Genomic DNA, 27,766 nt, shown 5'->3' with positions numbered 1-27,766 from the left:
CATGAGATATCTGCGGAAGAGAATCCCAGACAGAGGGAACAGCAGACGTGGACCAGAATGGTCAAGGAGCCAGTGAGACTGGAGCGGAGGTTCTAAGGGAGACAACAGTCAGAGATGAGAGGAGGTGGGGGGAGGACGCAGATCACCTAGTGCCTTAGAGCCCACAGCAGGACTGTGGATTTTATTCTGAGACTGATGGCAAACTATGGGAGAATTTTTTTTTTTTAAAGATTGGCCCCTGAGCTAACAACTGTTGCCAGTCTTTTGCTGCTTCTCCCCAAATCCCCCCAGTACATAGTTGTATATTTTAGTTGTGGGCCCTTCTAGTTGTGGCATGTGGGACACTGCCTCAGCTTGGCCTGACGAGCCGTGCCATGTCCACACCCGGGATCTGAACCGGTGAAACCCTGGGCTGCCGAAGCAGAGCACACAAACTTAACCACTCAGCCACGGGGCCGACCCCTGGGAGAATTTTTTAAAAGTTTTTTTTAACAGCTTTATTGAGATATCTTTGACAAAAATTGTTGATATTTAAGGCGTACAACTTGATGTTTTGATATATGTATACATTGTGAAAAGAACACCACAATCCATCACGTCTACATAACCCTTTTGTGTGTGTGTTGAGAATATGGGAGAGTTTTGAGCCAAGGGGCGACAAGATCTGACTTACATTCTTTTTTTTTTTTTTTTTTTTTTTAAAGATTGGCACCTGGGCTAACAACTGTTGGCAATCTTTTTTTTTTTTCTGCTTTATCTCCCCAACCCCCCCCCCCCATACATAGTTGTATATCTTAGTTGGAGGTCCTCCTATTTGTGGGGTGTGGGACACCGCCTCAACGTGGCCTGATGAGCGGTGCCATGTCCGCGCCCAGGATCTGAACCCTGGGCCGCCACAGCGGAGCGTGCGAACTTAACCACTCGGCCACAGAGCCGGCCCCCTGACTTACATTCTTAAAATATTATTCTGTATAGTAAATGTCTGTTGAGGTTAATGAATGAGTGAAAAGAAATCCCCAAGATGGGCATCAAAACCATAGAAATGGAGATGTGATCCCTTCCTCAGTCAAGAAACATTTATTTGGATAAGAAAGAGTTCCTCGGGTCAGGGGCTTGGAGGCTGGCCTGGGTCTCAGGCCTGGGACCCAGCAGCCTGAACAGGCTAGGAGGGGCACCTCTTGCTGATGTTGGTGAGGATCTGGTCCTGGTTGGGCCGGTAGAGAACCACGAAGCTCTCTGGAGGAAGGACGGGACCTCTGTTCTCCTCCACCTGGCCCATCAGCAGATAACTGGCTCCTGGGGGAGGGGCGGGGGATGAAGAGCTTACGTTATTGAGACCTTGTAGATGTACATCCTCGTCTGGGCCCCTCAGATTCGACCACCTCTATCATTTGCAGGAGTCTATGGTTCCCTCCCCATTTCCCACATCTCTTACCTTTCTTCATGGGGGGGCACTGTTTGCAGGGCACGTAAAACTTCAGGGGGGTGTCAGTGGGTGGAGAGGGCAGGTCCAGGCCTCCGGTTTTATAAGCACCAATGAGACTGACAGTGACAGTGAGGCCCTCCCCTGGGCCCCGAACCATGGACTTCACTGTTGCTGTTACCACTGTGTGAGAGTAGGGGTGAGAGGTGAGGAGACAAGGCAGGGCAGGGCTGGAACCAGAGGGAGGGGGGACTTTGGGGACAGGAGGGGAGGTTAGAGGAGGTGGAAGAGCAGAGCTGGGGGAATGGGCCCCTTACCCAGGTTGCTGGCACAGAAATTGCTCTGCAAGGTGCCTGTCCGCCGGCACTGCTTCGGGCAGGGGACACCTAGTGCATCTAGAAGGGGAGCGCTGTTTGAGGAGGGTGACCTACCCAGCAGGTAGGAAGGACCACTTTCCCTATCAGTCTCATTGATTTGAACTTGTTCAGAGCTCTGTCCAGCTCAGTAGCAGCCGTTAGCACAGAGGAGACACCAGTGAGTGTTGTACGAATGAATGAATGAGCCCAGGAAGGCCTTTTTGGAAACGCCTGCCTTCAGTCTGCGTCCCCCTCCTCCTCCCCAGACTCACCGGGACCCACTAGTGTTGCCTTGGCCTCAGGCGAGGCCTTCGGTTTCTCCGCAGGTGGGAGTTTGGGCTTCACTTTGGGGCCGGCTCCAGGCTTGGGGCCGGGGCCGAGGAGCGGAGGACCGGGCCGGGCGTCCTCCCCCGGACTCTGGGCCGGCCCTTCTTTGGCGGCGCCCCTCGGCAGGGTCCTATACGAGGCCGAGAAGCCGTCGGCTGTGACGCTGAGGTCCGAGACGAACTGGACGAGGAGCTCATTCCCTTCGGAGGAGATGGGACTGCGGGCGGCGGGCATTGGGGAAGGCGTCAGGCGGGCCGTGCACCCCGCCCTACCCAGGCCCGCGGCCCTTGAACCCCTGACCTCGCTCGGCTGCATTAGCTTCCCGACTTCATAGGCCCCCCTCGCCTCTGGATCCGCGGACCCCAGGCCTGGCGCCGAGCCTGGTCTTCCCCTGGCCCCCTACCTGCTCCGCCCACTCGTTTGGGGCTCCCGGGTTCAGATGCCACCTCTTCAGCTAAGCCCTGCCCCTCTCCACAGCAGCGCAGTCCCCCCACTCCCGCAGCTGGGGAGATGGAGACACCCGCACCACGCCGCCCACCTAGGTCCCGCCCCCTCACCCCGGGGCTGTGTCGCCGCAGAACTTCCCCAGCCTCTTGGCGTCGTCGCTCACGGCCCCGTTGAACACGCTGACCGAGTCGTAGCGGCAGTAGGTGTCGCTCTCCAGGTCAAACTTCCCGAAGGTCAGCGAGATCACCTGGCGGCGGCGGGGGAGGCGGAGGCTGCGCGGCGGGACCCCGGGAGCCCGAAGGCACGGGGACTCTGCGCCTCCCCCCTCCTCCGCCCGCCGCCGCCTGTGGGACGCTTGCAGCAGCCTCCTCTCTCCCGCGTCCCCTCGAGCCCCCCTCTTAATGCATCCCCACTACAGCTTGGAGGATCGCACACACCCACGGGAACCCTGCAGAGGCGTCCGTCGCCTTGGTCGGCAAGATCAAGTCCTGGCTCATTCTCAAGGGACAGACCCAGAAACCTCCTCCCCCCAACACACAGTTTATAGAGCTTGGTGTACCTCGCTCGCGTGAGACTCGTCACAGGTGTAATTTTACATTTTTTGTTTGCGTGCAAGCAGGTCTGGGTGTGTTTTTGCTCCCCACCAGCGCAAGCGCAGTGCTCGGGACATAGTAGATGATCAATAAATCTTTGCTGGCTGCATGCTGGAGGGCGCCGCTCGGGGCCCCAGGGCAGCCCGGGCAAGGGTTGGTACCTGGTCCGGGGGCGCGATGATGTGCCAGGAACAGCTGATGCCCGGGGGGTAATCGGACTCGGGCCAGTTGGGCGTGGTCAGGGTTCCCTGGGCCTTCTCCAGCCGCCCCCCGCAAAACTGGTGCTCTGGGGAGGGGAGAGAGGAGCGGGGGTGGGGAGAGGAGAGCTCTAGCCTGGGAGCCTGTGCAGGAAGCTCGGATGCCTGGGTCTCAGGATGCGGGGACGAGAAGAGGGGGAGGAAAGAAGGGTAGGTTAGCGGAACGGGGGCTTGGAGGAGCGGGGCTCAGGGACTGCCGGGCGCCAAGGCGGGCGGTGGAAGGGGGGAGGAGGAATTGGCTGGACAAGCTCCCTTCTTGCCCCTCCCTCTGACCCGCGGCCACATCGCTCCTCTTCCCCTGGGAGATCCCATCTCCCCGGCCTGGCAGAAAAGCCTCCTTTGCAGGCTGGAGAGTCCCCACGCTGTGAGGGTGCCCTCAAACTGGGGCACAGCTCCCGAGGCGCCTTTGGGGAGGTCCTTGCCTTAAACATTTTAGGGGAGACTTCTGCCGCCAGGAGGGGGTGATGGGACCGCAATCGGGAGCCCCGGGCTGGGTGTAGGGGGCTCCGGGTTGGGGGAACCTAGTCCCCCAGCCCGGGGGTGCCCCCTCGCGCCCGTTTGCGGGAGCCCGATTGCGGATGGGGGCGGGCAGTTACTCACCGTCCCAGTAACCCCAGGCCGCCCATTCCACCCGCGGGTCGGTGACCCATTTCCGCCTCGCGCCTGGGGGGGGGCCTGGAAGAGGGGGTGGGTGGGAGCGGGAGGGAGGAGAGAAGACGGGGAGGAGGGACTGAAGGGGCAGTTAGTGAGGAAAAAAGGTAAGGGAGGTAATGGGGCCCTAGGCTCTGGGGTGGAGGTTAAGGCTGGGGGCGGGGCCTGCGCCGGGGGCGGGGCCAGGAGAGGGGGAAGGCCGAGGTGAGGGAGGTCTCACCAGTGCCCGAGGTGGCCCGCCCGCTGTACCAGAGCAGGAAGCCGCGTCCTCCCGTGCCCTCGTCCGCCGTCATCCTCAGGGTCACCTGGTTGCCGGGGGCGACTAAGGGCGCCGGTCGGAAGGTCCCGCAGAAGCGACCGAGCCGCTGGCCCGAGGTTCCCGACCCGGCAAAGACCTCCAGAGCATCGTAACGGCAGGCAGGGTGCAGCTCCAGGTCAAAGACACGGAAGGAGAGGGATACAGTCTGGCCCTCAGGGACCTGATGGCGGGGACAGGGGCAGGGGACCCGCAAAGTCAGGCCACACACAACTCAGGCAGAGGGCACCTCCCTTTCCCAAACTTTTTCTGCAGAAACTGGGCCTGAACAGGAACAGAGCCCATCAGGGTGCAGAGCAGAGGGGCTGGGCTCTGTGGCCAGCTTGTGGCTTGTGCAAGGGGACAAGGCCTGAGGTCTGTGGAGAGATTAGAGGGCGCCGGAATCAAGTTGGGAGGGGAGAAGCAGGATTTGAGATAAGGTGTGAGGACACTCGCCACTTGTTATTGTGGGCACAGATGCCATCAGTGACCAGAGGGGAGGGCCTGGGACTTCCCTCAGGTTGAGAAGGTGGTGCTGGGGCCGGGGTCCCTTAGTAGTCAGGCCTTTGGCTGCCTGGACCCAGGCCCCGGAGACTTTGACAGGGTAGTGACCAGAGGGGCCTTCTCACCGTTATTGTCCAGATGCACTCCTTATTGGGGGGGTAGAGGTTGGGGAAACCCTCACTTGCCACGTAACCTGACTCCCCAGTCACATCCCCTCCGCACAGGAACACGGGTCTGGAGAACAGAAGAGGGGTCAGCCATGGGGTGGGGGGCGGGTAGTAGGGAGCTTGGGATAGGGTAATACGGATGGGGAGGCCAGGGAGGGAAGCCAGGGAGATGAGGGAGAAAGGCCTAAGGGATCTGGGGTGGCCTCAGCCAGCCAGGTTGGGGCTGGGGTGGGAAACACTCCAGCAGAGGATCGGGAAAAAGTGGGGCCAGCAACTTGGCTGTACCTCCAACCCCCCAGAGTCCCCACCCCCACCCCAACAGGAATTCCCGGAATCCTCTTCGGCCCCCCTTCCTCACTCTCCCCCCTCGCACTGCCTGGCAGTCTGGGACAGGAGCCGCCTAACTGCTTCCAGATGTGGACACAGCCACGAGGCTGTGGGGGGGAGGGGGTGGAGAGATGAGGGAGAAGCGGCAGCGATGGCCCTCAAATTGAACCTGGAGACCAGGCCCCCTGAGCTCCCAACCTTTGCCCTGCTCCTGTTCCAGTTAACTACTTGAGTATCTGAGTCCCAGGTCTCCCACTCGCTGCCCCCTCTTCCCCTCACAACCACTCTATAATTCCCTCCTGGAATCCAGATGTCTAGCTACCAGGCAAGTTCAAGGTCTTGGCGCTCTCAGGTTCCATGGGGGGGCCAAGAGTCTGGGTGGATGGGGAGGCTTAGGGGGCAAAGGATGGAGGGTGGAGGAATGGGGAGCAGTGGTGACCTGCAGGAGACAGTGGTCTTGCAGCAGGGAGGGAGGACTTGGGGGCCAGAGAAGGGTGGGGGCTATGGGAGATCTGGGGGGTCGTGTGTTAGCAAAAGACTCCACAAGAACCACAGGCATAACCCCCTACGAACCAGGGCTTTTGAAGCTCACTCGGGCTATCTGGAAGGTGCCAAGAGACCTACCTGGTGTAGTTGGGGGTCTGGCCCTGGGCGAAAGGCAGCAGGGCCCAGGCAGTGAGGAGGGGCCCCAAGAGGGAGGCTGTGGCAGCAGGCAGCATGGCTTGGGGGGAGAGGCGCTGGGGTCCTTGAGACAGAGGCAGCAGCTGAGTTTAGCAGCCTCGGCAGGAGCAGCAGGATAATCAGTGCCAGATGAGGCAGCCTCTGGTGTGTGGGCGTGGGGACTGGCCGGTGGGGCGGGCGGCGGGGAAGGCGGGACAGGGAGAGTAGAGCTGGGACAGTGGTGAGGCCAGGGGCCTCTCTAGGTCCAGGACACATAAATATTGACCTAAGTAGGGGGTGGAGCAATGGAGGGCAGAGTGAGCATCAGGCCCTCACTCATACTCCAGGCAGCAAGTAATGTCATCTGGAAGCCGGCTCTGTCCGGTGCCCAAGCATCCTGTGAACACAGCCTCTGGTCCTTCCTGAGGACTCTCTGGTCTCCCACAGTCCTCCCCAGTCCCTGCTTCCTCAGGACCCAGAGGAAGTCCTTCCCTGGACTCCCAACCTCTAATCACTCCACTCACCCTCTTCCTGACCACTCCCTGCTCCAGTTTATTTTCCACTTTGAATTTCTACCGTCTTCTCTCCTTTCCCAGACCGGACCAGGCCAAGGAGAAAGAATTCTGCTCACCTATTTTCCCTCCCAAATATGTTGAGGAATGGGAGCAGGGTAGGGAGGCATAGTATGTGGTTAGAGGGAGTGTCTCCCTTATTGAGGAAGAGGATGGAATAGAAAGTACAGAAAAGGGATAACATGTGAGACCAGACCTGGAAGGTAAACAGGGGAAGCCAGCGGGGGGTGGGGGGGGGGTGGGTATGTGTGTGGGGGGGTGGGGTTGACTTCACAGGGCTGAAGGGAAATGGGTAGGAATCTTTCTGAAATCAGAAAGAAGTGGCTTCCTCAGGATGGGAATAAGTCTGGTAGACAGAGGATCTAAGTGGGGGAACCAAGCAACACATGTTGACTGAGTTGTTCCAGAAGGCGGGCCTAGGACTTCCAAGTCTGGAAGGCTGGGTTGGGTCTTGGGAGCGGCAGGGGAAAGGGAGCTGAAGGATTCAGGTGCTGTCAGCTCTGTAGCAACTGCGAGCCTGAGCCACTTCTGCCCTGCCTGCCCCACCCCTGCCCTCCCATGCCCTCAGAGCCAGGCCTCAGGTTCCCCATCCCCTGCCCCACTTTCCTCCTAGGCCCCAGGGTTCCAAACTGGGCCTCATTTCAGCCTTTTATTCTATTTGTCCATCAAATCTCTTGTCCATGATAGTCAGGTTGGGGGCCCCTCCTGGGCAGCCCTCTGAACATTTTACAAAACAGTCCTCACCCCGCTATGTCCTCCTCCCCATGCACACACACAGTGTGTGCCCCTGGCCCAGAGCCAGACTCTCCCTCTAGGGGGGAGAGTAGGAGAGAGGGGTCAGCTATCAGGGGTTGGGGGGCCTTCGCCAACCCCTCCAGCAGCCGTCTGCAGCATATCCAGGGCCTCCCAGAAGAAATCCTTCTGTGCAGCCATCAAGGGCATCCAGCCCACGATCTCCTTCATCTTTTCCATGCGGTCCTGCAACGTGGGGCAACTATGGATCTGGCTGAGGTACTCCTCACAGGCCTGGGCTGTCCCACCAGGGTCCTGGGGTGCTCCGGCCCCTGGGCTGGGCTCGGGGTTCCCCACCACCCTGCTGGCCGGTAGGTCCCGATAGGCGGGATGGTGCTCGATGTCATGGCTGGACAGCATGTAGAGGCACTCTCTGGTAGAGCAGAGGGAGCAGGCACACAAAGGGACCTTGGAAGAGAGAAGGGGCGTGGCTGAGTGGGGCCTTTACCAAGGGGTTCCCCGGAAGCCCCAGCTGTTGTGTTCCTCTCTCTCAGACCAGCCCTGAGCCAGCAAGTGAGCTGAGCCCTAGGGTTGTGTGAGGTCAAAGAGGGCCAGCAGGGTCTGCTGAGGGAGACAGCCAGGAGCCATGGTGCGCAGCAGGAAAGGAGGGTGGGTGGTGGTGGGGAAGTGGAGGCCCTGGGTCCCTGCAGGAGCCCCAGCTACAGTCCTGTGGGCTACCTAGTGCCATTGCTCCTGCCCTCCCTGGTTGCCTGCTCGCCTGACCCTGCTCTGACCTTGACATGAAGCTTGACGAAGGAGGCACTCCCCTTCGGCCAGCCGGGGAGGCGGCCTCCAGCCCCACAGCCACAGCCCAGCAGCTCCTTGCTGAAGTCCAAGCCCTGGCTCAGCACCAGGGAGTGGTTGAGGCCACACCACAGGGCAATGGGGCGTTGCAGATAATGTACCTGAGGACACAGGGCCAGGGTCCCTAAGCGGGGAACACCAAGCGACTGGGGGCCTAGGTTGGAGAAGGGTGACAGGAAGGCTCATGGCAGACTCTAGGGAAACCAAGAGAAATGGGACCCAGCATCCTCTCCCCCTCCCCCAGGAGATCTGCCCTGATGAATGGGGAGGGCAGCAAATCTCCCTCCTCACTTCTCCTGCAACCCCACGGTCTGACCACATGGGGTCTAGCGCTTCCGCTGGTTCTTCATCTTTGTTCCCCAGAAAACAAGGGCCTGAGGCCAGGGCCTGCTGTCTACTCCCTCATTCTCACCCGACAGGCCTGTGCCAGTCCAGCCTCTCGTCCTGCCTTCCAGCCTCAGCGGGAAGAATACAGCCTTCCTATTCCCAGGGCTTAAAGAGTCTCTCCCTCCCTGTGCAAGGCCAACTTAGCCCCAGGAAGGACTTTCCTTCCACTTATTCCTTCTTTCCGTCTCCAGCATTTTCAATTTGTCATATCATTATCTTTCAAAATAGCCACCCTATTTCAAAAAAATATTTCTGCCTGATTCCTCCTGCTTCCTATCTCTGTGTTTTAGGCAGAACTGGTTACGTGACCAGTCTGAGGGTTACTGCTTTCTTGTTCTCACCACAGCCAGTCTTTCCTGAACCTTCTGTGATCTGGCTTCTCTCCCTACGGTGCTACTGACTTGTTCTCTCCAAAAGCACTTGACCTCCCGGCTGCAAAATCTCAGGGCCGCTCCTGCGTGCTTTCTCCTGAGACTGTATGCGCTTTAATTTAGAAGACATAGATAAGTAACTTATGCTCATTACAGAAAAATTATAAAATATTGGCAAGCAAAGTTAATTTAAAAATCACTGGAAATCCCACCACCCGCTATTAACATCTTGCTGGATATGCTTCTTCACTGCTGCCTATACCAACATATACATGTAAGTTGTGTATTTTTAAACAAAAATGGGATCATATGATGTAAACCATTCATGAACTTTTTTTCACCTAAAAATACGGCATGACCATCTTTTCATGTCAGTAAGTGTCTTCCTCCATTATCGCTCTGTCACATTCATCACCCCTTCCAATTTGAAACTTTCTGTGCCGTGGCTTCTGGGATGTGGCATTTGAGGGTGTGCCTCCCCACAACTTTTCATTCTCTCTGCCTACAATGACGGCTACCGCCCAGGGTTCCTCCTCTATCTCTACTTTTGTTGTTTCAGCTTTGTTCGAACTTGGAATCCAATTGCCAGCAAGACGTTCCCACTTCAGTGTTTTACTCTCACTGCAAAAAAGTCCAAATTCACCCTCTTCCTCTTTCCCCAAACCAGCATCCCTTTCCAGCTCACATGTTTGTTGTGATACCATCTGTTTTCAAGGGACCTAGAAAGGCCAGAGCCACCTTTGTCCTTCACCCCTCCTCACATCTAATCAGTTTCCAGGGCCTGTTCATTTCCTTTCAAAACATCGCTGGTAGCCATTCCTTTCCATTCTGGCTGCCATTGTACAGCCCCAGGCGCTTGTCTCAAGTGCTGCCATCACTCAACAGCCTCGCAGCAGGCTTCTCACCCACAGCCTCCTGGGCACTATGGCCAAGTGACCTGTCCTCAGTCACCCATGGGGGTTGCCTTCTCCTGCTCCAGAACCTGCAATGACTCTTCCCCATATCTGTACCTCTCCAGGCTCGCACCACCTATGCCACCTCATATCTACCAATTTCCAAACACCCTCTCTGCTTTAGTCTGGCCCATCTTTTCACTGTCCCAGGTACGTGCAAGCTTTGTCCCCATCCGCAACACACAGAATGCCTTTCCTATACCCATTGGAATCCTATCTAACCCACTAGGCCCTGCTCACATCTCACCTCTTCTAGTCACTCCAGCCCACCCGGGTGTCCCGCTTCCTTCAATTCCTAGTGCACTGACAGCATGCACTGCACAGGACAGACCTCAGAGTGCCAGCCCGAGTAGGACATGTGGCAGTGTGACCAGCAGTACACACTGGCTGCCTTAATCTCCCTAGGGAGCAAGAAGTGGAGTCTAAGGAAAGTGGAGAAAGGGAGAGATCTGGGGCTTTGAGAATTGGAGGAAGGGGGTCAGGATGAGAGTTGCTGGGAAACAGTCTCACCTGTGTGGGTTCCCCTCGGTCCATTTTGTCCCCTGTTCCCAGCTGCCCATATCTGTTATTTCCCTGCATAAAGATTCGGCCAAATTCATCCACCAGGCCAAGGTGATTATAGCCAAGAGCACAGAAAAGGATCTAGGAGGTGAGACAGAAAGGGGAGCTGGGCATTCAGTTCCCTCCAGAGGAATTCTGAGCTCCAGAATCTGCCCACCGCTAACTTGCCACCACCAGCTCATCTCTTTTGGCCTTGCCCTCTACATCACCCCTCACTTTGGGTCTCCTGTCCCTCCCTGATCAATGATTCCTGCTCACACTTCAGACCCTCAGTGCCTTTCAGTCCCTAAAGCCCCGCCCCCTCTGACCTGCCCCATCCCTCCAGGATCCTACCTTGGCAGGCAGTGAGAGAGCAAGCGGCATCTGCTGGTCCAGGGGGTCAAAGGCTTGAAGGGTCCCAAAGAGATCACGATACACCCCTGGGGTGTGCACCTCAAAATACACTCCCCCCTGGTCTGGGGGGTCGGGAGCCCTCAGCTCAGCAGCTTTAGGCACCCATTTCATAGGGATAAGGCCCCTCCCCGGATGAAAGCTGCAAGATCTAGGGAGTTTCACACCCACTGGAAATGCATCGGCTATGATGTCTGGGAACCTAAACACATCTTTTCACTAGGATGCCCTAAGGGTCCACCACAGAGCTGGAATAAGGATGGAGGGTATTCATATTTGGAAAGTCTGTTCAAGGCTGGGGTCTGGAGAAGAAGGGAGGTGGTTCTTACCTGTGATGTAGACAGTACTGCTCTGGTTGGAAGCCATGCAGGCCACACGCAGGTGAGGCAGGCAATGGGACACCTTCCTCAGGGCCAGCTGAACTGTGTAGGAGCGTGGCTGGTCCAGCTGGGTTTCATTCACTACCAAAGAGTAGATCTTTCCTTCCTCTGGGGGATCGGGGGAGACAGACAACTATGTAGGAGAGCGGACCCTCCAGTGTCCACATTAATTTCCCAATACTCTCTCTAAGCCATACAGGATCAAACATTTACTACCCCAGAGTTGGGCTGGAAGAAAAAGAGTGGAGATGAACTAAGGAAAGAGTGACCTCAAGTTCCCCAGACTCCAGCCCCTCACCACCAAAAATAAATCGAGGAAGTCCTTCTCGTGAGAGATGAGTAGAGAAAACCTAGAAGGTAGATTGGCAGAATCTAATTTGAATTTTGGGAATGATGTCTAGGGATTCAGGGCCAGAAGGTCCCGAAGGTCTCAGGTTTGGGAGTGTGGTCAAATATAGCGGACACTGAGAAAGTAGGGTGGCAGTTTGGGGTATAAAGTGAAGTGCCTGGCATGGAGGTTGGAGAGATTAGAATTTAAAAAACCAGGCATTCACTAGAACAGTGGTTCCCAAACTATTTTTTGCAGGAGGGCCCTTTATTCACATGAAATATGCAGAATCGTAGACTAGGAGACAGACGAAAGCAGAGCTGTTTGAGACCAGATGAGGTGGCACGCAGAACCCTGTGTGAGACCTCCCTCCCCCTCCCTGCAGGTCCCCAAGAATCTGCAGGAAACTTTTGCAAACCACAGCTCAAGGCCACACCTGTGAGGAGCAGCAGAGCCCGCTGGGTCTCCTGACCAACCAGCACAATCTGTTTGAAGCTCATGGAGTGGTGGAAGGTCATCTTGAAGACCCGCTGCCCACTGGACTGCAGATAGACCTCGACACAGTCGCAGGCCCGGCTGCCGGTCGCGCCTGCCACTCCCAGCTGCTCCCGAGTGGCCAATACATAGAGGTATTTACGGTAAACTGTGTCACATCTTGGGTCCGAGGCAAACTGTAGGAAAAGATGAAGGTGTCTGGGATCGACGGCCTTGGAGTGGGATGAGGCTGGGGCAAGTGGATCCTGTGGGAGGTGAGCTCCTTGGGTGCAGGGCTGGGAAGTGAGGACTTGTTTTCCAGTTCCTGGTTTGGGAGGACACCTCCAGACTGGCTTCCCGGAGGAGGGGTGGCTTCTGAGCTGCCAGGGTTCTGCTACTCACATCCTTGGCTCCGCGACACAACACAACATAGCGGCAGGCGCGCTTCCACTGGATCTGGCCAAGGGTGGAGGAGACCAGGGCATTTTTGAAGAAGAAGAGGGTTCCCACGTAGTCGAGAATGAAGACGTGGTCCTTGGTGGGCAAGAAGCGGCGGTAGCCGTGGGCTAGCAAGGGGGCTACACTCTTGCTGAGGCAGCGGCGGCGGCCCCCAAATGCCTGGAAATACAGGCCCTTTGTGTCTGGAGAAGGGAAGGAGATGGAAGGGTCAAGGGGCTGGGATGACAGGAGAGGGATGAACCAGAGCTTGGGCAAACTAGATTTCTCAGATACTCTGGTATCCAGGTCCTCCCCATTCCCAGGACTGGGGAACAGAGCCATTCCATAGGACATATGGAAAGCTTAGAAGATATCCTCAATTATACCCCATATCTGAACTTCAGTTCTCTGCCCCACCTCAGCTCAGGGCCAAAAACATGCTTCTAAGGGAGCCCTTCTTTGGTCCAACCTTGCATCAGAGACATCAAGGGAAATACAAGAATACACAGAAAAGCAGAAGAGGAATGAAAGGAATGCCTGAGAAAGGCCAGCAGCCCTCCCTCCCCTCCACGAGCTGGATCTGCTATCTGGATCTCCCTAATCTCTGGTGTGTGAGATGAAGTAATAGGGGCTCCCTGGGGAGGGAGGGGGTTTCAAGTATGTTTCTCAACCTAGGGGTGATTTTTATCCCTCAGGGGACATTGGTTGTCACAATTCGGGGAAATGCTATTGGCATCTAGTGGGTGGAGGCCAGGAATGCTGCTAAATATCTCTAATGCACAGGACAGCTCCCCACTTCAAAGAATTATTTGGTCCAAGATGTCAACAGTGACAAGGTTGAGAAACGCTGGATAAGAGCAGGGAAAATTCTAGGTTTGGGGAGTGGGGGATGTCTCCAGGGCAAGATTTGGAAGAGAGTTTGACTATGGAGGGAGACTTGGCAGGGATGCTAATAATGGGGGCACTGGGTGGGACATCTATCAGAAGGTAGCTCTAGAGACCTGAAATAGTCAATGGCATATGTTTGAATCTAGCAAGTCCCTTCCAGAGAAAGGGGCCCTGGAAGGATGTCTGGGAATGCTGAGGTCCTCAGGCAGCTTTATGGAGTGGCAGGGATCCCAGAATAAGGCAGGACAGAGGCAAAGGGAACTGGAGGTTCTGGGGAAGGTGTACAGTTAAGGATGGCAGCTCTCTTCCACGGCCGGACCCCGGAACCCTGTTCTCGGAGGCGAGGACTGAGCCTGCGACAGATGCGTCTCCACACGCCCTCAGTGTCGCACACTTCTCGGAAGTAGTGGCAGGTCTGGCCAAGGGCGACTACATCTCTGACTGGGAGGAACGAGATGATATGCTCCACCTGGGGGACAGGGGGGAGGAAGTGGGGGTTACTGAGGGGGCTCCTCAGTGGTCTGGCTGCCAGTCCTCTCTTCTTAGTCCCTCCCCTCCAAGGGACTCACCAGCTCTGGGGGAAACAACTGAACTGAAATAGGGTTCCCTCTCCCCTTCTTCTCTTCACCCCCAGGCTCTGGGCCACATGAAGGGCAGCTCCGCTTCACCTACTCAAGAGGGGGAACACAGGGGTTCCATGAGGGTCATGCCTCTTTGTCTCTCTTCTCTCAGCTTGTCTTTCAGTAACTACTGTCTTGGGGGCTCACAGCTCTGACTTCCAGCCCTGCGCTGTCAAATCCTCCCATCTTTCTCTCTAGGTCCATAAGTCACCCCTCCCTGTCTGCCTTATTCCTTGGTCCAAATTCTCCAAATAACCCCTCCCCCATCTCTTGCTGCCATCTTCCTGCCCTTCCCTTGCCTTGCCCCCTCCCTCCCCCCCTCACCCTGAGCCCCTCCTGTCCGCACAGCCCGGTAAATTTTTGCAGCTTCCGTCTCTGGCTTCTCCTCACCATCCTGACCACTCCCGCCCTGCTCCTGCCCTCATCTCTCCGGGCCCCTTGGCCCCCGGTACTCAGCTCCCTGGTCCCCGTCCCTGCTGCCTTTCCCACACCATGTCCTGTGCCTGAGCTTGGGGGACCTCTGGGGCCCCTCTGCCTCCCAGGCCCCTCCCCCATGGAGCCTGGGGCGGACAAACCTCTCTGTGACCTCACTGCCCAGCCACTGTGACCTATTTTCCCCAACCTTGCCCGGGATTTTCTCTTAGACAAATCCTCAGCTCTAGCCACCAATGGCTCATGGGCTATGCATTTTAGAGGAGAAATAAACTGTGCACTACTGGTAGATGAGGCCTTTACTTTTAGGGAGTAAGGAGGTTTTTCCACTTGAGGCCCTTTTAGCACTAACTTTCTAGAGAAACACAGGTGAAATCTTCATATCTCAGGGCCTCCAAACTCCAAAAAAAAAAAAAAAAAGTATAAACTCAGTTTGACAGGTGAAGGGGAGAGGGGAGCCTGCCAATGACCATCTAGCTCACGAAAGCATGCACCAGATGGAAGGGGGAACAATCCCACACAGACTCTTTACAGCCTCATGAAAAACACATCCAGAAGCAGACGGCTTTCCTGGGACAGTCACATCATGGCATGTAGGAAGGGCAACCTATTAAGGTGGGAGGAAGGGATGGATGTACTTTGAAAGCTTCGCGTATCTCCCAGAATCTAAGCTAGGAACTTAGTCTCATGAGGGGAGGGGAGTGACATTTAAGAGGAGTTACAGCAGGAGTTGGGCTTATGTGTCTGTCCAGGTAGGAGCAGAAGATCTACACCAATAAATCCCAGGATGGCTGACTCTTCCACGGGCTCAAAGGAATCCAGCCCTGGGCAACCAGCCCTGAGCTGTGCAGTGTCACAGGATTGTTCTTTTACTGTGCTGACAGGCTGTCAACCATCCAGTCAAACTCCCTTATGCGTGGTGACTAGTAAACAGCTGGTTTGGGATACCTAGGAGGGAATTTTAGTAATTCAATAAACGCTTAGGAATATCAACCTCAGAGATGTGACTTATGAGAAAGGCCCTTCCGTTATTGGTGGTTAGGCAACTGTTAACATATAAGTGGCCTAAAAGGATATTACGATCTCTCAGCAGGTGGAAAAAGTATCGTCAGCTTCCTCTAGCATCTGGGTTCCCTTCATCCACGCCATCTCACCTCGGGAGGCAAAGTGGGTGCAAAGGGAACAAGTCCACTGTAAAAGCTGATACAGTGGGGAGCTGGCTTCCAGGGCAAGCTGTAACTGGCTGTCTGCTCCTGCCAACTCATCAACTGCCCTCTGCCTCAGTTTCCTCATTTGTAAAACACAGAACTTCTTCAAGATGAGTGGTCCCTTCTAGACTAAATCTCCCCAGGTCTTGCCATCCCGATGCCCGCCTAGGTGCGCTCCTCTGGGTAGGCGGGCAGGCCAGCCTTCCGCGAGCCTCCCTCCAGGAGCTGAGCTGGGCCCCTCCAGTCCCTGGGAAGACCCCATCCACCCACCGGCCCGGAACCAGAGACCGTCGCAGGGCCTCAGCCTCCGCAGCCAGAATGGCCTCCACGGTCCCTTCGGCCGCAACGAGCCCCTGCTCACTGGCCTCCGGCGTCGCCTTGCACCTCCCGCTCTCCCTCACGCCCTCAGAACTGCCTCGCTCCCTAACACTGCCAGCTCGCACACACGACTCGGGGGCCCCCGGTCCTCCCAGACTGCCCGGCACACTGCGCTCACATTCTTTACCTCAAAGTTCTAGCTCACCCGCCTCCTCCTTAGCGAAGGGACGGCCTTCTCGCCCATGCTATTGGTAGGTAGAGCCGTCCCTTAGAGAAGAGGCCGGGCCAGGTTCCCTCTGGAGGATCTAATTGGTCTTCTTGACAGTCACTCGCCTGTATCTGGCTTGCGATTGGCTTTCGTTGGAAAAGCACCATGCGGTCTCCCGGTCTCAATCCCTTCTAGTTGAACGCCGGCGTCCCCGCCTCCGGGTTGGGCCTGATTGGCTGATCTCCAGCCTTCAGCATTGTGATTGGATGCGGCTGCACGGGGCGGGGGGCCGGGAGCGTCGGCCGTTGGCGAGCGCTCTGTTCTGGTCCCCCTCCCTTCGCTCACCTCACTCCTGCGCTGGAGTCTCCACCCCCTCGGCGGGTTCTGATTAGCCCCTTCCGAGGCGTCCCGGGACCGCCATTGGTCCGCGGGGTCCCTGAGCCCGCTCCCTCCCCCTTGAAGCGACTACGGCGGCTCCAAGGCGGGGGAGGGGGCAGGAGGACGGCCGGTCCCGTCAGTCAGGCAGCGGGAGCCGCCGGGAGCGGATGGCGGCGGCGGTAGCGGCCCCACTCGCCGCCGGGGGTGAGGAGGCGGCGGCCACGACCTCCGTCCCAGGGGCTCCGGGTCTGCCCGGGAGCCGCAGTGCAGAGCGGGCCCTCGAGGAGGCCGTGGCCACCGGGACCCTGAACCTGTCTAACCGACGCTTGAAGCACTTCCCCCGGGGCGCGGCCCGCAGCTACGACCTGTCAGACATCACCCAGGCTGGTGAGTGCGCCCGGCCCCCAGCCCGGCCGGGACCCTCATTTGCATGGCTCCGCCCCCTCGCTTATTTCTCTCCGGGCCCGGGAGCGTGGCCCGCCCCTTCACCTGGCCGTCGGGTGCTCGACCCTGCGATTTGCACCAGCCTGCGACCCCTCCCCGCCACCTCCGCTTTAAGAACTGCTAGACGATGAACAAATTTCTCGTTTGCACCGAATGCCCAGTGTCCCCGGCCGACGTCGTGAGAGCCTGCGGCCCTCCGCTTGTCTTTATTTGCATATCTGCGCACCTGTAGCATGGCCCCGCCCCTCACCTGGTTGGCTTATTTGCATGACCTCTTCAACCTCAGTTCTGATCATTCCATAAAGCAGCCCCCACCAGCCCCTCTAAGGACTCCTTTCGTCTCCTCCACTTCGTCTTCAACTCTTGCCCCAGTTCCACCGAGAACCGAGTGGCCCCAGGCCCCCGCTTCGCGTGGATTCGCCCATAACAACCTGATGTTTCTGCTTACTTTGCTTATAGTCCCGCCCCCTAAGGTCGTTGGCCCTCTCCGCTCTTCCCCCTGCCAGCCTATGGGAAAGAAGCACATCTCCCACCTCCCCTAACTCGTTTCTTCCCGAGCTCTTCCGCCTATTATCCCTGACCCCCTTTATCTGCGACTCCTCCTCCTTCCTGCGTGTGTGAGGTCACTATGGAGCCTGTGACCTCATAGGGACCCTAGAATTCCCATTTCAGTCTCTGCTTTCCCTAGGGGAGGGACTGGAGGCAGTTGCTGAAAGGAAGGAAATCTTATCTCCTAGATAGGAGTGCTGGGAAGCTAGAGACGGTCCCACTGTCCTTCCACTCCCCCACCCGCAGCATCCCGCTAATCATGCCCGCTCCACCCTGGTGTCTGTTGATGGTGGGTGTGGGGGGCTCGCTGTGACAGGTGAGTCGGGCCTCAGCTGCTCAGGAGGCAGCCTATGACCTTGGGCTGGCAGCTGGGGGCTGGGGATTGGGAGACGGGAGGAGGACTGCATTCCCGAAGCCCCACCCCAGCCTAGCCCAGGGTGGAACCTGGGGCTGGAGGAGAGTGCCCTCCTGCTGACGCTGCCCTGGGACTCCCCTAGCATTTCTCCCCTAGCAGGTGTCTGCCCACCTGCAAACACTCCAGTGGACACACTCTCTTTCCTCTACTGTCGTGGGGAGAGCCAGTTTAAACCTCTCCACTTTTCTTGGGCGGCTAGGTAAACTAACTTGCCCACTATGCGGAGTGAGTTCAGGGAATGGGTTAGCCCCCGCCGCCATGCCTGTCCCTCTCGGTCTCCCCTAGCCGCCTAACCCCCAAGCTCCAGATTGACCTCAGCAGCTGTGTGACACTCGCCGTCTGTTCCCTTTCCCCTCCCCCTTGCTTGTTTTTTGACAAAGACCAAATGTTATTCTTTACTTCCTTAGGGCTCTGTCTCTGTGAGTGGACTCCGGGGGGAAAACTACCAAGAACTCCCCGGCCCCTCCCAGCTCCTACCCCCTCCCCGCTCCTCCCCCAGCATTCCGGGCTCAGGGTGCAGCCAGTCCTGTTAGTGAGCTCCTGTCGTGAAGGGAGAAAATCCCAGCTTCCTGAGAACCCGTCTCTGCCCTGCTCTCCGCGCAGGAATCCTCAGTCCTTTCAGGGCCCAGGTTGTCGGCCAGGTGGGGTCTCTCTTGTCCAGACTCTCTTCTCCGTCCCCTCTCCCCAAGGGGTGCTTATGGCTTGGAGTGGAAAGGGGAAGTGACAAAAACACAGTCAGTATTGCCCATACCCTGCCCTCCGCACCTCTTTGCCCTTCAACCCAGGCTAAAAGCTTCAACGTTCTGCTGCCCAAATCATTTTGAACCCTCTCCTCCTGCTTTCCCAGCTCTTTCTGAACTGGTGTTTTGCTTCCATGCTTCTGTGGCGCCGGTCCCTGATGTCCCTTGGACTTGTTCCTGGGGCCCTGATAGTAGGATGAATCCTGAGATGGGGGAGGGGCTGCTCGCACAAAAGAGAAGTGCAGCTTATTCTCTCACAGACCACATCCTGTGCCTCCTGTGCCCTGCCTCCTCCAGCCCGGGCTCTTCCGCTCCTGGCTTTTGCTCCACTTACCCCCATCATAACCTGTTCTCCACCTCCTTCATCCACATGCGTGTGCGCACGCACACACATTTGTGGACACAGGGAAAGCAGGCAGGTGGAGGGTGAGGGTGGGAGGACTGCATCTGGTCCTCCCACCCTCTCCGGAACTTTCTTCTCCCATGACAGGTCTTCTAGCTGTGTGCACCAGGGTTGGGAGCAGAGAGGGAGAGGGAGCTATCCCTGGGGCCGCAGGCTCTCATCCGCCCTGGTAAACACAGCGCCCACCAGAGACAGAACTGACAGATTGTCTCTACTTCGTTTCCTGTCACAAGACTTGTTTCCTTGGGGGATATACCCCAGCTTCCCCTCCCCTCAGCTTTTGCTCACCCCTCCCTGGGGAAGGCCCTCTAAGAAGCTCACCCAAGTTCTGTTGCCGGGGTTTCCCCCAGCAGCCCCTGGGCCCCTCCCAGTACAGGCTGAGCAGAGGAAACAGAAACTCTGCTTGGAGAGGACTAGGCAGTGAGTGCCTCCACGCTGGTGGGAGCCCCAGTGCCCGACTCCTTGCAGTGGAATTGGCCTGCCACTGCTTGAGATAAGGGGGCGGTCATAGATTCTCCTCTCCTCTCCACTCTTACCCATGCCCCAGACTCAGGCAGAGGAGCTGATCTCCTGAAGGCTGGGTCGGTAAGAGGAAGTGGAGGAGGGCTGGTGAGGCTGGAAGAGGGTGGGAAGGAGGCCAGCCCTGAGGAAGGTGTGCCCGGATGGGAGGGACCTGAGGACTCTGACTCCCACCTCCAGCTTGGTCCCTCCTCTCCTGGTCCTTGGGCGTCTATAACTTCATAGTCCCTTGGACCTGGCTTACTGATCCCAGGGGCTGGTGAAAAACCATTGTCCAGATCAGGAGCCTTACATAATTTCTAGAGCCAGGCTATAGTGACCCTTGGTTTCTCCCTGGGTTGAAAACAGGTTGCGTTTGGGAGACAGGGCCCTCAGGAGGGATGCACACTCTCAGTGGCTTCCCCCAGAGGCTGTCGGTATAGTCACCGTGAGCCTCCCTGCCCACCACTTTGCTAGTTTCTTTGGAGCAGCAACCCTCTCCTACAACTTTCGCCTTCCACCTCTCCTGGCATCGCAAAACAGCAGGAGCCACAAGAGTTAAAGAATCCACGCTTCTAGGATAGCTCCTCATTTGTGTGTTCCCACATGGTGTTCATGGCTTGCCCCCGGCCCGGTCTGGGCTTCTCTGGCTCAGCGTCTCCTCTGCCTTCCCTCTACCCTTCTGGTCATCCTTGGAATGTGCTCCAATTTGCCTAAGGCTTTCTTCTCACTCTGAGGAGCCCAGGTTTATAGGTCTGATTCCTCAGGTCAGCTGGGGAGAGAGGGCTGTCCAGCTGGCTCTGGGGGAGGTCAAGGTCCTCCTGTCCAGGGCTGGGCCTTTGCAAGCTCTCCCCCAACACTTGCTTCCCCTAGACCTGTCCCGGAACCGGTTCCCCGAGGTGCCGGAGGCGGCGTGCCAACTGGTGTCCCTGGAGGGCCTGAGCCTCTACCACAATTGCTTGAGATGTCTGAACCCAGCCTTGGGGAATCTCACAGCTCTCACCTACCTCAACCTCAGGTAGGGAGGCAGGCCCAGGGCGGGGTGTGGGGGCGGGGGGCTTGTCCTCAGCCCCAAGTACCAGGGCACAGTTCCCTGAGCGACCCTCCTGGTGACCCTGAAAGGAGGGTGACACTGGGACGCCGTGCCTGGAGAGTGAGCCCACTACCTTTCTCCCTTCCACAGCCGAAACCAGCTGTCATCGCTGCCCCCTTACATCTGCCAGCTGCCCCTGCGGGTGCTCATTGTCAGCAACAACAAACTGGGAGCCCTGCCTCCCGACATCAGCGCCTTGGGAAGCCTGCGACAGCTTGTGAGGATGGGGAGTGGGGCGAGAGGAGGGGTTGCTGACCCAGGCACCAGGGACCTTTTTGGGGGAAGTCAGGGAAAGGCAGCATGCGCCTGAGGGGCAGGCCGGGACTAAAGGGGGTGGCCAGAGACAGGAGGTGGTTTCTGATGCTCCTGGTCTTGTGGCTCCTTTCCTACCTCCTTCCTCCTTCCAGGATGTGAGCAGCAATGAGTTGCAGTCCCTCCCCGCCGAGCTGTGTAGCCTCCCTTCCCTGCGGGATCTCAATGTTCGGAGGAACCAGCTCAGCACCCTGCCTGATGGTGAGGAAAAGGAAGAATTGGTGGCGTGTGTGTGTCTACCTTGGAGAAGTCACAGACAAGGAATCTTCACAGAAAAATCATGCCTTAGTTGCCTTAGGTTTTGCAGCATATAAAACAAACTGTAAATTGCTTTATTTGCTCCTGCCCAGCAGCCCTCTGGGGCTGGTAAGACATGGATTATTAGCTCTATTTTACAAATGTGGAAAAAGGCACAGAGAGGGGGAGTGGAGTGCATCGGCACCCTGTAGAATCTCACGGTCACCCTGTGTCACCACTCACCCTGGCAGGAGCTCTCAGACCCCTGAGTCACATGACGCCCTGCATGACCTCCCCAGAAACTCTGAATCAGTAGGACCACGTGCGGGAGCCCAAGCAGCCCCATTTTAACGAGCTAATTAATTGTGATGCACCCCAACATTTGATCGCCTCTGCTCCAAAGCATGTATACCTTCCTTTATGCAGCCAGCATTGTTGTATGTGTTTCCTGTGTTTTAGGTGGGGACCAGGTAGATGGGAGTGATGTCACTCAGATCTGGGGCCAACTCAAGATTTCATGCCTGAATGGGGAAAGACAAGCAGAGGGAAGTGCTAGAACAGGATCCTTAAAGAGCTGCGGGAGCTAGAGGGAGGTGCCCAGCTCTGCTTGGGGAAGTTAAGGAAGCCTTTACCCCACGGGCACAGCAGGAGCTGCCCTTTGAAGGGGAATCCTGCATCCTTCTGCATCCCAGGCAGAGGAAACCCCATGTGCGAAGCATGGAGGTGGGAGGGAGCATGGTTCAGCACGAATGCGGTTAGAAAGGCAAGCCAGGGCTAGGCAGGAAGGACCTGTGCCGTGCCAACCTTGATTTTGAGGAACAAGAGAGGGGAGTCAGGTGGTCCTCTGTGTTCTCTGGCCTCCCCCCTACTCCTACGCCGGCGCTGTTGCCTTCTGAATCAGTAGGGGTACAAATAAGCATTCGATCAGGGTTCTCTCTGGGCCATATAAGAGACCCCAGCAAAATGCCCCGGGGACACAGAGGAAGGAGCAATGAATTCCAACCTCGTGTCTAGAAAGATTTCATGGAGGAGGTGACACTTGAGCTGTACCTTGAAAGATGCATGGAGAGAAAAATGGCATTCTCCCAGCTGAGCAAACAGCATGTGGAAAGGCCTAGAAGCCCAGGAGCTGGAGGGTTGTCTGATGTGGTCGGAGGGCAGGCAGTGAGATGGGAAACATGGGCGGAGCCTGATCATGAAGACCTTGACGGTGCTTGACCAGGGAGTGGTGATTTTTGGTGTGCATCTTGGGCCACCGCTAATCGGTCTGTGCTTCTGAGAAGTACACAAAGGCACCTTTCCTGTGGGTGGCCTGAGCCTCGCCCAGGGGTCAGGGCTTGGCTAGTGAAGTGCACGGGCTTGCCATCCCCTCCTGCCTGGGTGCTTTTGGGCACAGCCCACTCACCCTTAGCAGCCCCGGCGCAGGTCATGGAAGGTTTCTGAGCAACGCAGTGTCACAGTTTGGTTTGGGTCTTGTGGTGGCCAAACCACTTGAGAATGGAGAGGCCAGGGTGGAAAAAAGGAGGGAAGCAATGAGATGGACAGGAGCTGAAGTCGGATAGGCCTGATGGGGGAGTGAGCCTGAGGGTGGGCCAGATTGGAGCGGGAAGAGGAGCAGGGAGGTTGTTCCTGGGGAGTGCCTTCAGCCAGCTGGGACAAAGGCTGTGGTGGACCCAGGGGTGACCGGCTGGCCAGAGCAGAGGGCAGAGGAAGTGAGCACAAGGCCCCAGCTTTGGGCCTGCTCCTGACTCTTCCCTCACCCACCCCCAGAGCTGGGGGACCTTCCTCTTGTCCGCCTGGATTTCTCCTGTAACCGTGTCTCCCGCATCCCGGTCTCCTTCTGCCGCCTCAGGCACCTGCAGGTCATTCTGCTGGACAGCAACCCCCTGCAGAGCCCGCCTGCTCAGGTGAGGGGTGGACCGTGGGGACAGGGCTGAGAATGGGCAGGAGTTGGGGCGTGGGTCCCTTTGGTAGCCAAGCAGGATCTGGGGAGTCCCCCCCCCGCCTTCCCCTAACTCCCCGCCATGTGCCTTCTCACACCTAGATCTGCCTGAAGGGGAAACTTCACATCTTCAAGTATTTGTCAACAGAGGCTGGGCGGCGCGGGGGCTCTGCACTGGGGGACCTGGCCCCTTCCCGTCCCCCAAGTTTCAGTCCCTGGTAAGTCCCAAGTGGGAAGGAAGGAAGGAAGCCTTTGGATATTTGACACCCCTTCCTGGCACCAGGGACCCTATGGTTTCTGGAGGGAGAATGAGGGGATTGCTGTCCAGAATAGGACTGACCAGCTCTCCCTGGTTGGCCCCAGCCCAGCTGAGGACTTATTTCCGGGACGTCGGTATGATGGCGGGCTGGACTCAGGCTTCCACAGCGTTGATAGTGGCAGCAAGAGGTGGTCTGGAAATGAGGTAAGGGCCTCCTTTCCAAGGGACATTGGGGGTCTCAGCCCCAGGGGAGAACCTGTGAGCCGGGACGCTTTGCCTGGGACCTCTAAATCTCAGAGTGACAGGTGGTGGCTGGAGCTGTCCTCTTCCTTTTCTCACCCAAGTATCTCGGGGAAGGGCTGGCTCAGCAGGAGACCCTGAGGTCCTGAACCCCACAAGCCCCTGGTACTACAGAGAGGCTGTCTCCCATCTCTGCATTTCTGCATTTACAGTCCACGGATGAATTTTCCGAGTTGTCGTTCCGGATCTCGGAGCTGGCCCGGGAGCCTCGGGGGCCCCGGGAGCGGAGGGAGGATGGCTCTGGTGAGTACTGGGGACAGGGCCTGGGAGCTGGGGAGAAGGCCCTCCAGCTGCTTGCTGACGTGCCCTGGCCTCCTCAGCTGACGGAGACCCTGAGCAGATTGACTTCATTGACAGCCACGTCCCTGGGGAGGACGAAGAGCGAGGTGCTGCTGCTGAGGTGAGGGGCCAGCCCGTGTCTGTCTGTCTGTCTGCCATGAGGGAATAGGCACTCCTTCAGCCCCTCTGCTGTTCTTTCTTCAGGAGCAGCGGCCACCAGAATTAAGCCCCGTGGCAGGGGACGGGGAGAGGGCGCTAAGCAGCAGGTACCCCAGAGCCACCCGAGCCGGCCCCTCCTCCCTTTACTCCATCCCCTGCCCGGCTCTGCCTCTCATCCTGCCTTTGCCCTGCAGGCAGGAGGAGCCCGCAGGGGAGGAGCGGCGGCGCCCAGACACCTTACAGTTGTGGCAGGAGCGGGAGCGGCGGCAGCAGCAGCAGCAGCAGCAACAGCAGAGTGGCGTGTGGGGGGCCCCCAAGAAGGACAGGTGTGGGCATGAGGGCTGCTGCTGGGCGGTGGGCCCTGGATGAGTGGTAATGAGCCTCTTGGGGTCGGCAGGGTCCCCTGCCGGGCCCCGCTGACCCCACCTCTCCTTCACTTTCTAGTTTTCTGAAGCTGGGGCTCAGGGCTGCTGGCGGAGGTGCTGCCGCCTCGTCTACTCAGGCCACCTACAAGTAAGTGTCCTCGCAGACTCCGCCTCCCTGAGCCCTCTCCCCGCACACCCTTCTCCTGACCATCCTCTCATTCCCTGTCGTCTTTCCTCAGCGGCACGCCTAAGTCCAGTGCCCCCCAACTGGGAGCTTCAGGGGGTCAGGGAGCCCCCGCCCCCACCTCCCAGGAGCCTGTTCCTGTGGCCAGACCAGGTGGGACAGGGGCTTTGGGAAGAGGATGGGGGCCTGTGCAGGTGAAGGGGTGGTTGGGACCCGGTGGCCCGAGGGAAGAGTGGGACACTGAGGGGATGTCTCTGCTCTGGCCCCCAGCGACACCACCTGCTCCCCGGCCGCTCGGCTCCATTCAGAGACCAAACAGCTTCCTCTTCCGTTCTTCCTCTCAGAGTGGCTCAGGTGGGTCTCCCCTTGTCGCCAGGACTAACCCAGTGCTGACCCAGCACTAACCCTTGGGCTGCAGTCACCGCTTCTGGCCTGCGAGTTCTCTGGTCAATTGCTCCTTTGTGTTGAAAATCCCACAAGCACAGAGGCAGGAGATGTGTGTGCCAGACACTGCGACCCAGCTACCGAGTCGAGGGTGGGTCACGAGACAGCCCACATACCCTCCTTTCTCTCCAGGCCCTTCCTCACCAGACTCTGTCTTGAGACCCCGGCGATCCCCCCAGCTTCTGGATGAGAAGGAGCTGATGGCCCAGCTGCGCCAGGTCAGAGGCTGGAGCTGTGTGAGCGGGCTTGGGCTCAGCATGGCGCCTCCTCCAGTTTCCTGGTCTCCCCCAACACCCTCTTTGCCCACCCTGGTGCTTCTGCTGAGGACAGAAGGGGCTTCTGGGAGTTCCCTGCTGACCCTGACCTCTCCCTACTTCTTCCCCTGCCTCCCAGGTCCTAGAGTCACGGCTGCAGCGGCCCCTGCCTGAGGACCTGGCAGAGGCTCTGGCCAATGGCGTCATCCTCTGCCAGCTGGCCAACCAGCTGCGGCCCCGCTCCGTGCCCTTCATTCACGTGCCCTCGCCTGCTGTGGTCAGTTGGGGCCCAGGGCAGGCAGTAGGGGATGGGACAGGGGACTCTTGTGGCCTCTCCTTTACTCTCTTCTCTTTTTCCTTTCTTACCCACCCCCAGCCAAAACTCAGTGCCCTCAAGTCTCGGAAGAATGTGGAGAGCTTCTTAGAAGCCTGTCGAAAAATGGGGGTGCCTGAGGTATGAGGGGGTGTCCTCAGGAGCCCGGGGCTGGTCTCGCCTGTAAAGAGTGGTGGCATCCTGGGCTCGGCTGAGTACTCTGCATGGCTGGCAGGGTTCCGCTCAAGGGGCGTCTGCTCCCCAGAAGGAAGCATGTCCGTAGGCCCCCATCCTGCACGTCTCCCCTGCATGCCTCCCTTCCCTGCACTCTGCATGTTGGCGTGGCGCTGCCCCTGGCACCTGAGGGTAGGGGGTGGGGAAGATTGTCTTGCTGCTGACGTCTGTCCTTTGTCCTTGTCCATTTGTCCTACCCTCCTTTCCCAGGCTGACCTGTGCTCGCCCTCGGATCTCCTCCAGGGCACCGCCCAGGGGCTGTGGACCACCCTGGAGGCCGTGAAGTGGGTGGGGGGCAGGGCCCCCCCGCCCCTCTGGCCCCCCTCTGGTCTGGGTGGCTTCGTCCTCTTCTACGTGGTCCTCATGCTGCTGCTCTATGTCGTCTACACTCGCCTCCTGGGTTCCTAGGACCCGAAGTTGCCCCTCCCCCACCTCCTTGCCCTTTTTCTATTTATAAGACTCCTGTGCAACCCCCATCCCCACCGGTGGTGCCTTCAGCCCCTACCAAAGACACTAGTGAACCCCCTCTCCTCCCCAATACTGACCTCACAGGCCCCACTCTGGTGCCCCCAACCTCTGGCCCCCTCTTCTAGCCCCTCCCCTCTTGGTGCTGATGGTGCCTTCAAGCCCTCTTGCGGCTCTGCCCGGCCCTCTGCTCCCCCCAGGGATGCATCTTAACCTTCCTCTTGAGCCCTCCCTCCAGCCAACCCCTACCCCCCAGCTATGGGGGGCTAAATTATCTATATTTTGTAGAGAGAACTCTATATTTGTAGAGGATGCCGGGGCCCAGGTGGGGCCCTGTCTCTTGTATAAATTGTACAGATTGTGGCCGCCTCTGTGTGTGTGTGTTTGCGTCCGTCCCGCTATGGCCAGGCGCAGCCCTGGCCATGTCAGGGCTCTGTGTGCTAGCCTGCCTACTCCAGCGTTGCCCTCTGGAAACGACAGGTCTCTCCTTCCCCCTGAGCCTTGGCCTCTTGTGTCATCTCTCTTCTGTTATCTGCTGGCAGCTTCCTTGCATCTCATTTGTCCCCAAGCCATGTCCAGGGAGCCCCTGACCTCCGCCTCCTACACTTTGAGGGGCCATCCTGCCAGCCCCTTTGCCCAGGCTCCTTTAGGGTGTCTCCCACCCTGCCCTCTGCGAAGGGCAGGGAAGCTCAGAGGAGAAGGTGACAAGCGGAACTTAACCTGGGCCCCTCCCCCCAGGAGTCCCTGTGCCAGCCCCACCACATCCTGGAAGAGGAGGGGGCCCCAGGAAGGGGTCTCCCCTACATCGCTGCTGTCGTCCACGCACTGCTGGAACGGCCTTAGGGGTTGAGGTCGGGGCTCAGGGCACCCACCCGGCCGGGACCCCAGGAACAGCGAAGACAGACGCGCCTGGGCTCTGCTCTCTAGTGAGGACTGGTGAGGGCGGCCTCGGGCCTGGCCCCCTCCCTCAGGCACCCCCTCGGCCCGAGGGCTTGGGAGCAGGCCGGCCCAGCAAGGCGCCTGGCCGCCCCTGGGTGGCCGAGGGTCTGGGATGGAAGCCGGGGTGCTGGATGATGTGTCAAGTGCAATAAAGAGAAGCTGGAAGCCCTCTAGGTCGCCCCTCAGGTGTGTGTGTGTCTGCGAAGGAAAGCGAGGCGCCGAGGGGAAGAGGGTGCCTCCACCGCCATGTTGAGGGCCCGCAGTTCCCGCCGCTTGGCTGGGCGGGCGGGCGGGAGGGCGGGAGCCCCGCCACCCCCGCCGCCAGGGGGCGCCCGCGGGAGCGCGCGCCACGTGGCCCTTCCGGAAACGCGCTGGGCGCCGGCGTCCAGGCGAGGCCTGGAGAGGTGGGCCGAGGTTCGGGCCGCGCGG

At 58.3% G+C, this 27,766-nt stretch overlaps 3 protein-coding genes and 1 long non-coding RNA gene across 23 annotated transcripts; 2 read left to right on the top strand and 2 right to left on the bottom strand.

Moving 5' to 3' along the window:
• Nucleotides 1-1,054: 1,054 nt before the first annotated feature.
• Nucleotides 1,055-7,627, bottom strand: PCOLCE (procollagen C-endopeptidase enhancer). Of its 2 annotated transcripts, XM_070567687.1 has the most exons (10): nucleotides 5,972-6,268; nucleotides 4,979-5,087; nucleotides 4,275-4,533; nucleotides 4,004-4,078; nucleotides 3,308-3,432; nucleotides 2,664-2,800; nucleotides 2,052-2,323; nucleotides 1,741-1,818; nucleotides 1,436-1,606; nucleotides 1,055-1,296 (listed from the first exon to the last, which is right to left on the bottom strand). In XM_070567687.1, the coding sequence occupies exons 1-10, from the start codon at nucleotides 6,064-6,066 to the stop codon at nucleotides 1,163-1,165; spliced, it is 1,455 nt and encodes a 484-aa protein (XP_070423788.1). In that variant the 5' UTR covers nucleotides 6,067-6,268; the 3' UTR covers nucleotides 1,055-1,162. The 2 variants fall into 2 exon arrangements, with proteins under 2 accessions (XP_070423788.1, XP_008525558.1); XM_008527336.2 differs by lacking the exon at nucleotides 4,004-4,078 and having other exon boundaries at nucleotides 5,972-7,627.
• LOC139074852 (uncharacterized) lies at nucleotides 4,069-15,395 on the top strand. The gene is made up of 5 exons (XR_011524709.1): nucleotides 4,069-4,161; nucleotides 11,409-11,574; nucleotides 11,931-12,174; nucleotides 12,880-13,064; nucleotides 15,150-15,395. It is a non-coding gene; the product is annotated as an uncharacterized lncRNA (long non-coding RNA).
• On the bottom strand, nucleotides 7,215-17,084 carry FBXO24 (F-box protein 24). Of its 18 annotated transcripts, none has more exons than XM_070567679.1 (10): nucleotides 16,257-17,084; nucleotides 13,915-14,013; nucleotides 13,631-13,814; nucleotides 12,422-12,660; nucleotides 11,982-12,216; nucleotides 11,167-11,325; nucleotides 10,781-10,902; nucleotides 10,397-10,459; nucleotides 8,106-8,276; nucleotides 7,215-7,779 (listed from the first exon to the last, which is right to left on the bottom strand). In XM_070567679.1, the coding sequence occupies exons 1-10, from the start codon at nucleotides 16,296-16,298 to the stop codon at nucleotides 7,417-7,419; spliced, it is 1,677 nt and encodes a 558-aa protein (XP_070423780.1). In that variant the 5' UTR covers nucleotides 16,299-17,084; the 3' UTR covers nucleotides 7,215-7,416. The 18 variants fall into 18 exon arrangements, with proteins under 18 accessions (XP_070423780.1, XP_070423776.1, XP_070423777.1 ...); XM_070567675.1 differs by having other exon boundaries at nucleotides 10,397-10,528; nucleotides 16,257-17,038; XM_070567676.1 differs by having other exon boundaries at nucleotides 10,397-10,528; nucleotides 16,129-16,937.
• LRCH4 (leucine rich repeats and calponin homology domain containing 4) lies at nucleotides 16,677-27,510 on the top strand. Of its 2 annotated transcripts, none has more exons than XM_070567670.1 (18): nucleotides 16,677-16,896; nucleotides 20,432-20,576; nucleotides 20,742-20,868; nucleotides 21,059-21,164; nucleotides 22,971-23,107; nucleotides 23,245-23,360; nucleotides 23,506-23,605; nucleotides 23,854-23,944; nucleotides 24,022-24,101; nucleotides 24,185-24,246; nucleotides 24,334-24,465; nucleotides 24,584-24,652; nucleotides 24,744-24,841; nucleotides 24,959-25,042; nucleotides 25,265-25,350; nucleotides 25,526-25,663; nucleotides 25,763-25,840; nucleotides 27,137-27,510. In XM_070567670.1, exons 1-18 carry the CDS (start codon nucleotides 16,677-16,679, stop codon nucleotides 27,239-27,241), a joined length of 1,974 nt encoding a protein of 657 aa, XP_070423771.1. In that variant the 3' UTR covers nucleotides 27,242-27,510. The 2 variants fall into 2 exon arrangements, with proteins under 2 accessions (XP_070423771.1, XP_008525550.2); XM_008527328.2 differs by having other exon boundaries at nucleotides 26,144-27,510.
• Nucleotides 27,511-27,766: the final 256 nt, after the last annotated feature.

This window comes from Equus przewalskii, chromosome 12 (assembly GCF_037783145.1).
Source record: "Equus przewalskii isolate Varuska chromosome 12, EquPr2, whole genome shotgun sequence".
NCBI lineage: Eukaryota > Metazoa > Chordata > Mammalia > Perissodactyla > Equidae > Equus > Equus przewalskii.
Note: the sequence above shows the minus strand (reverse complement) of the source record. Positions and strands in the feature narration are given on the sequence as shown.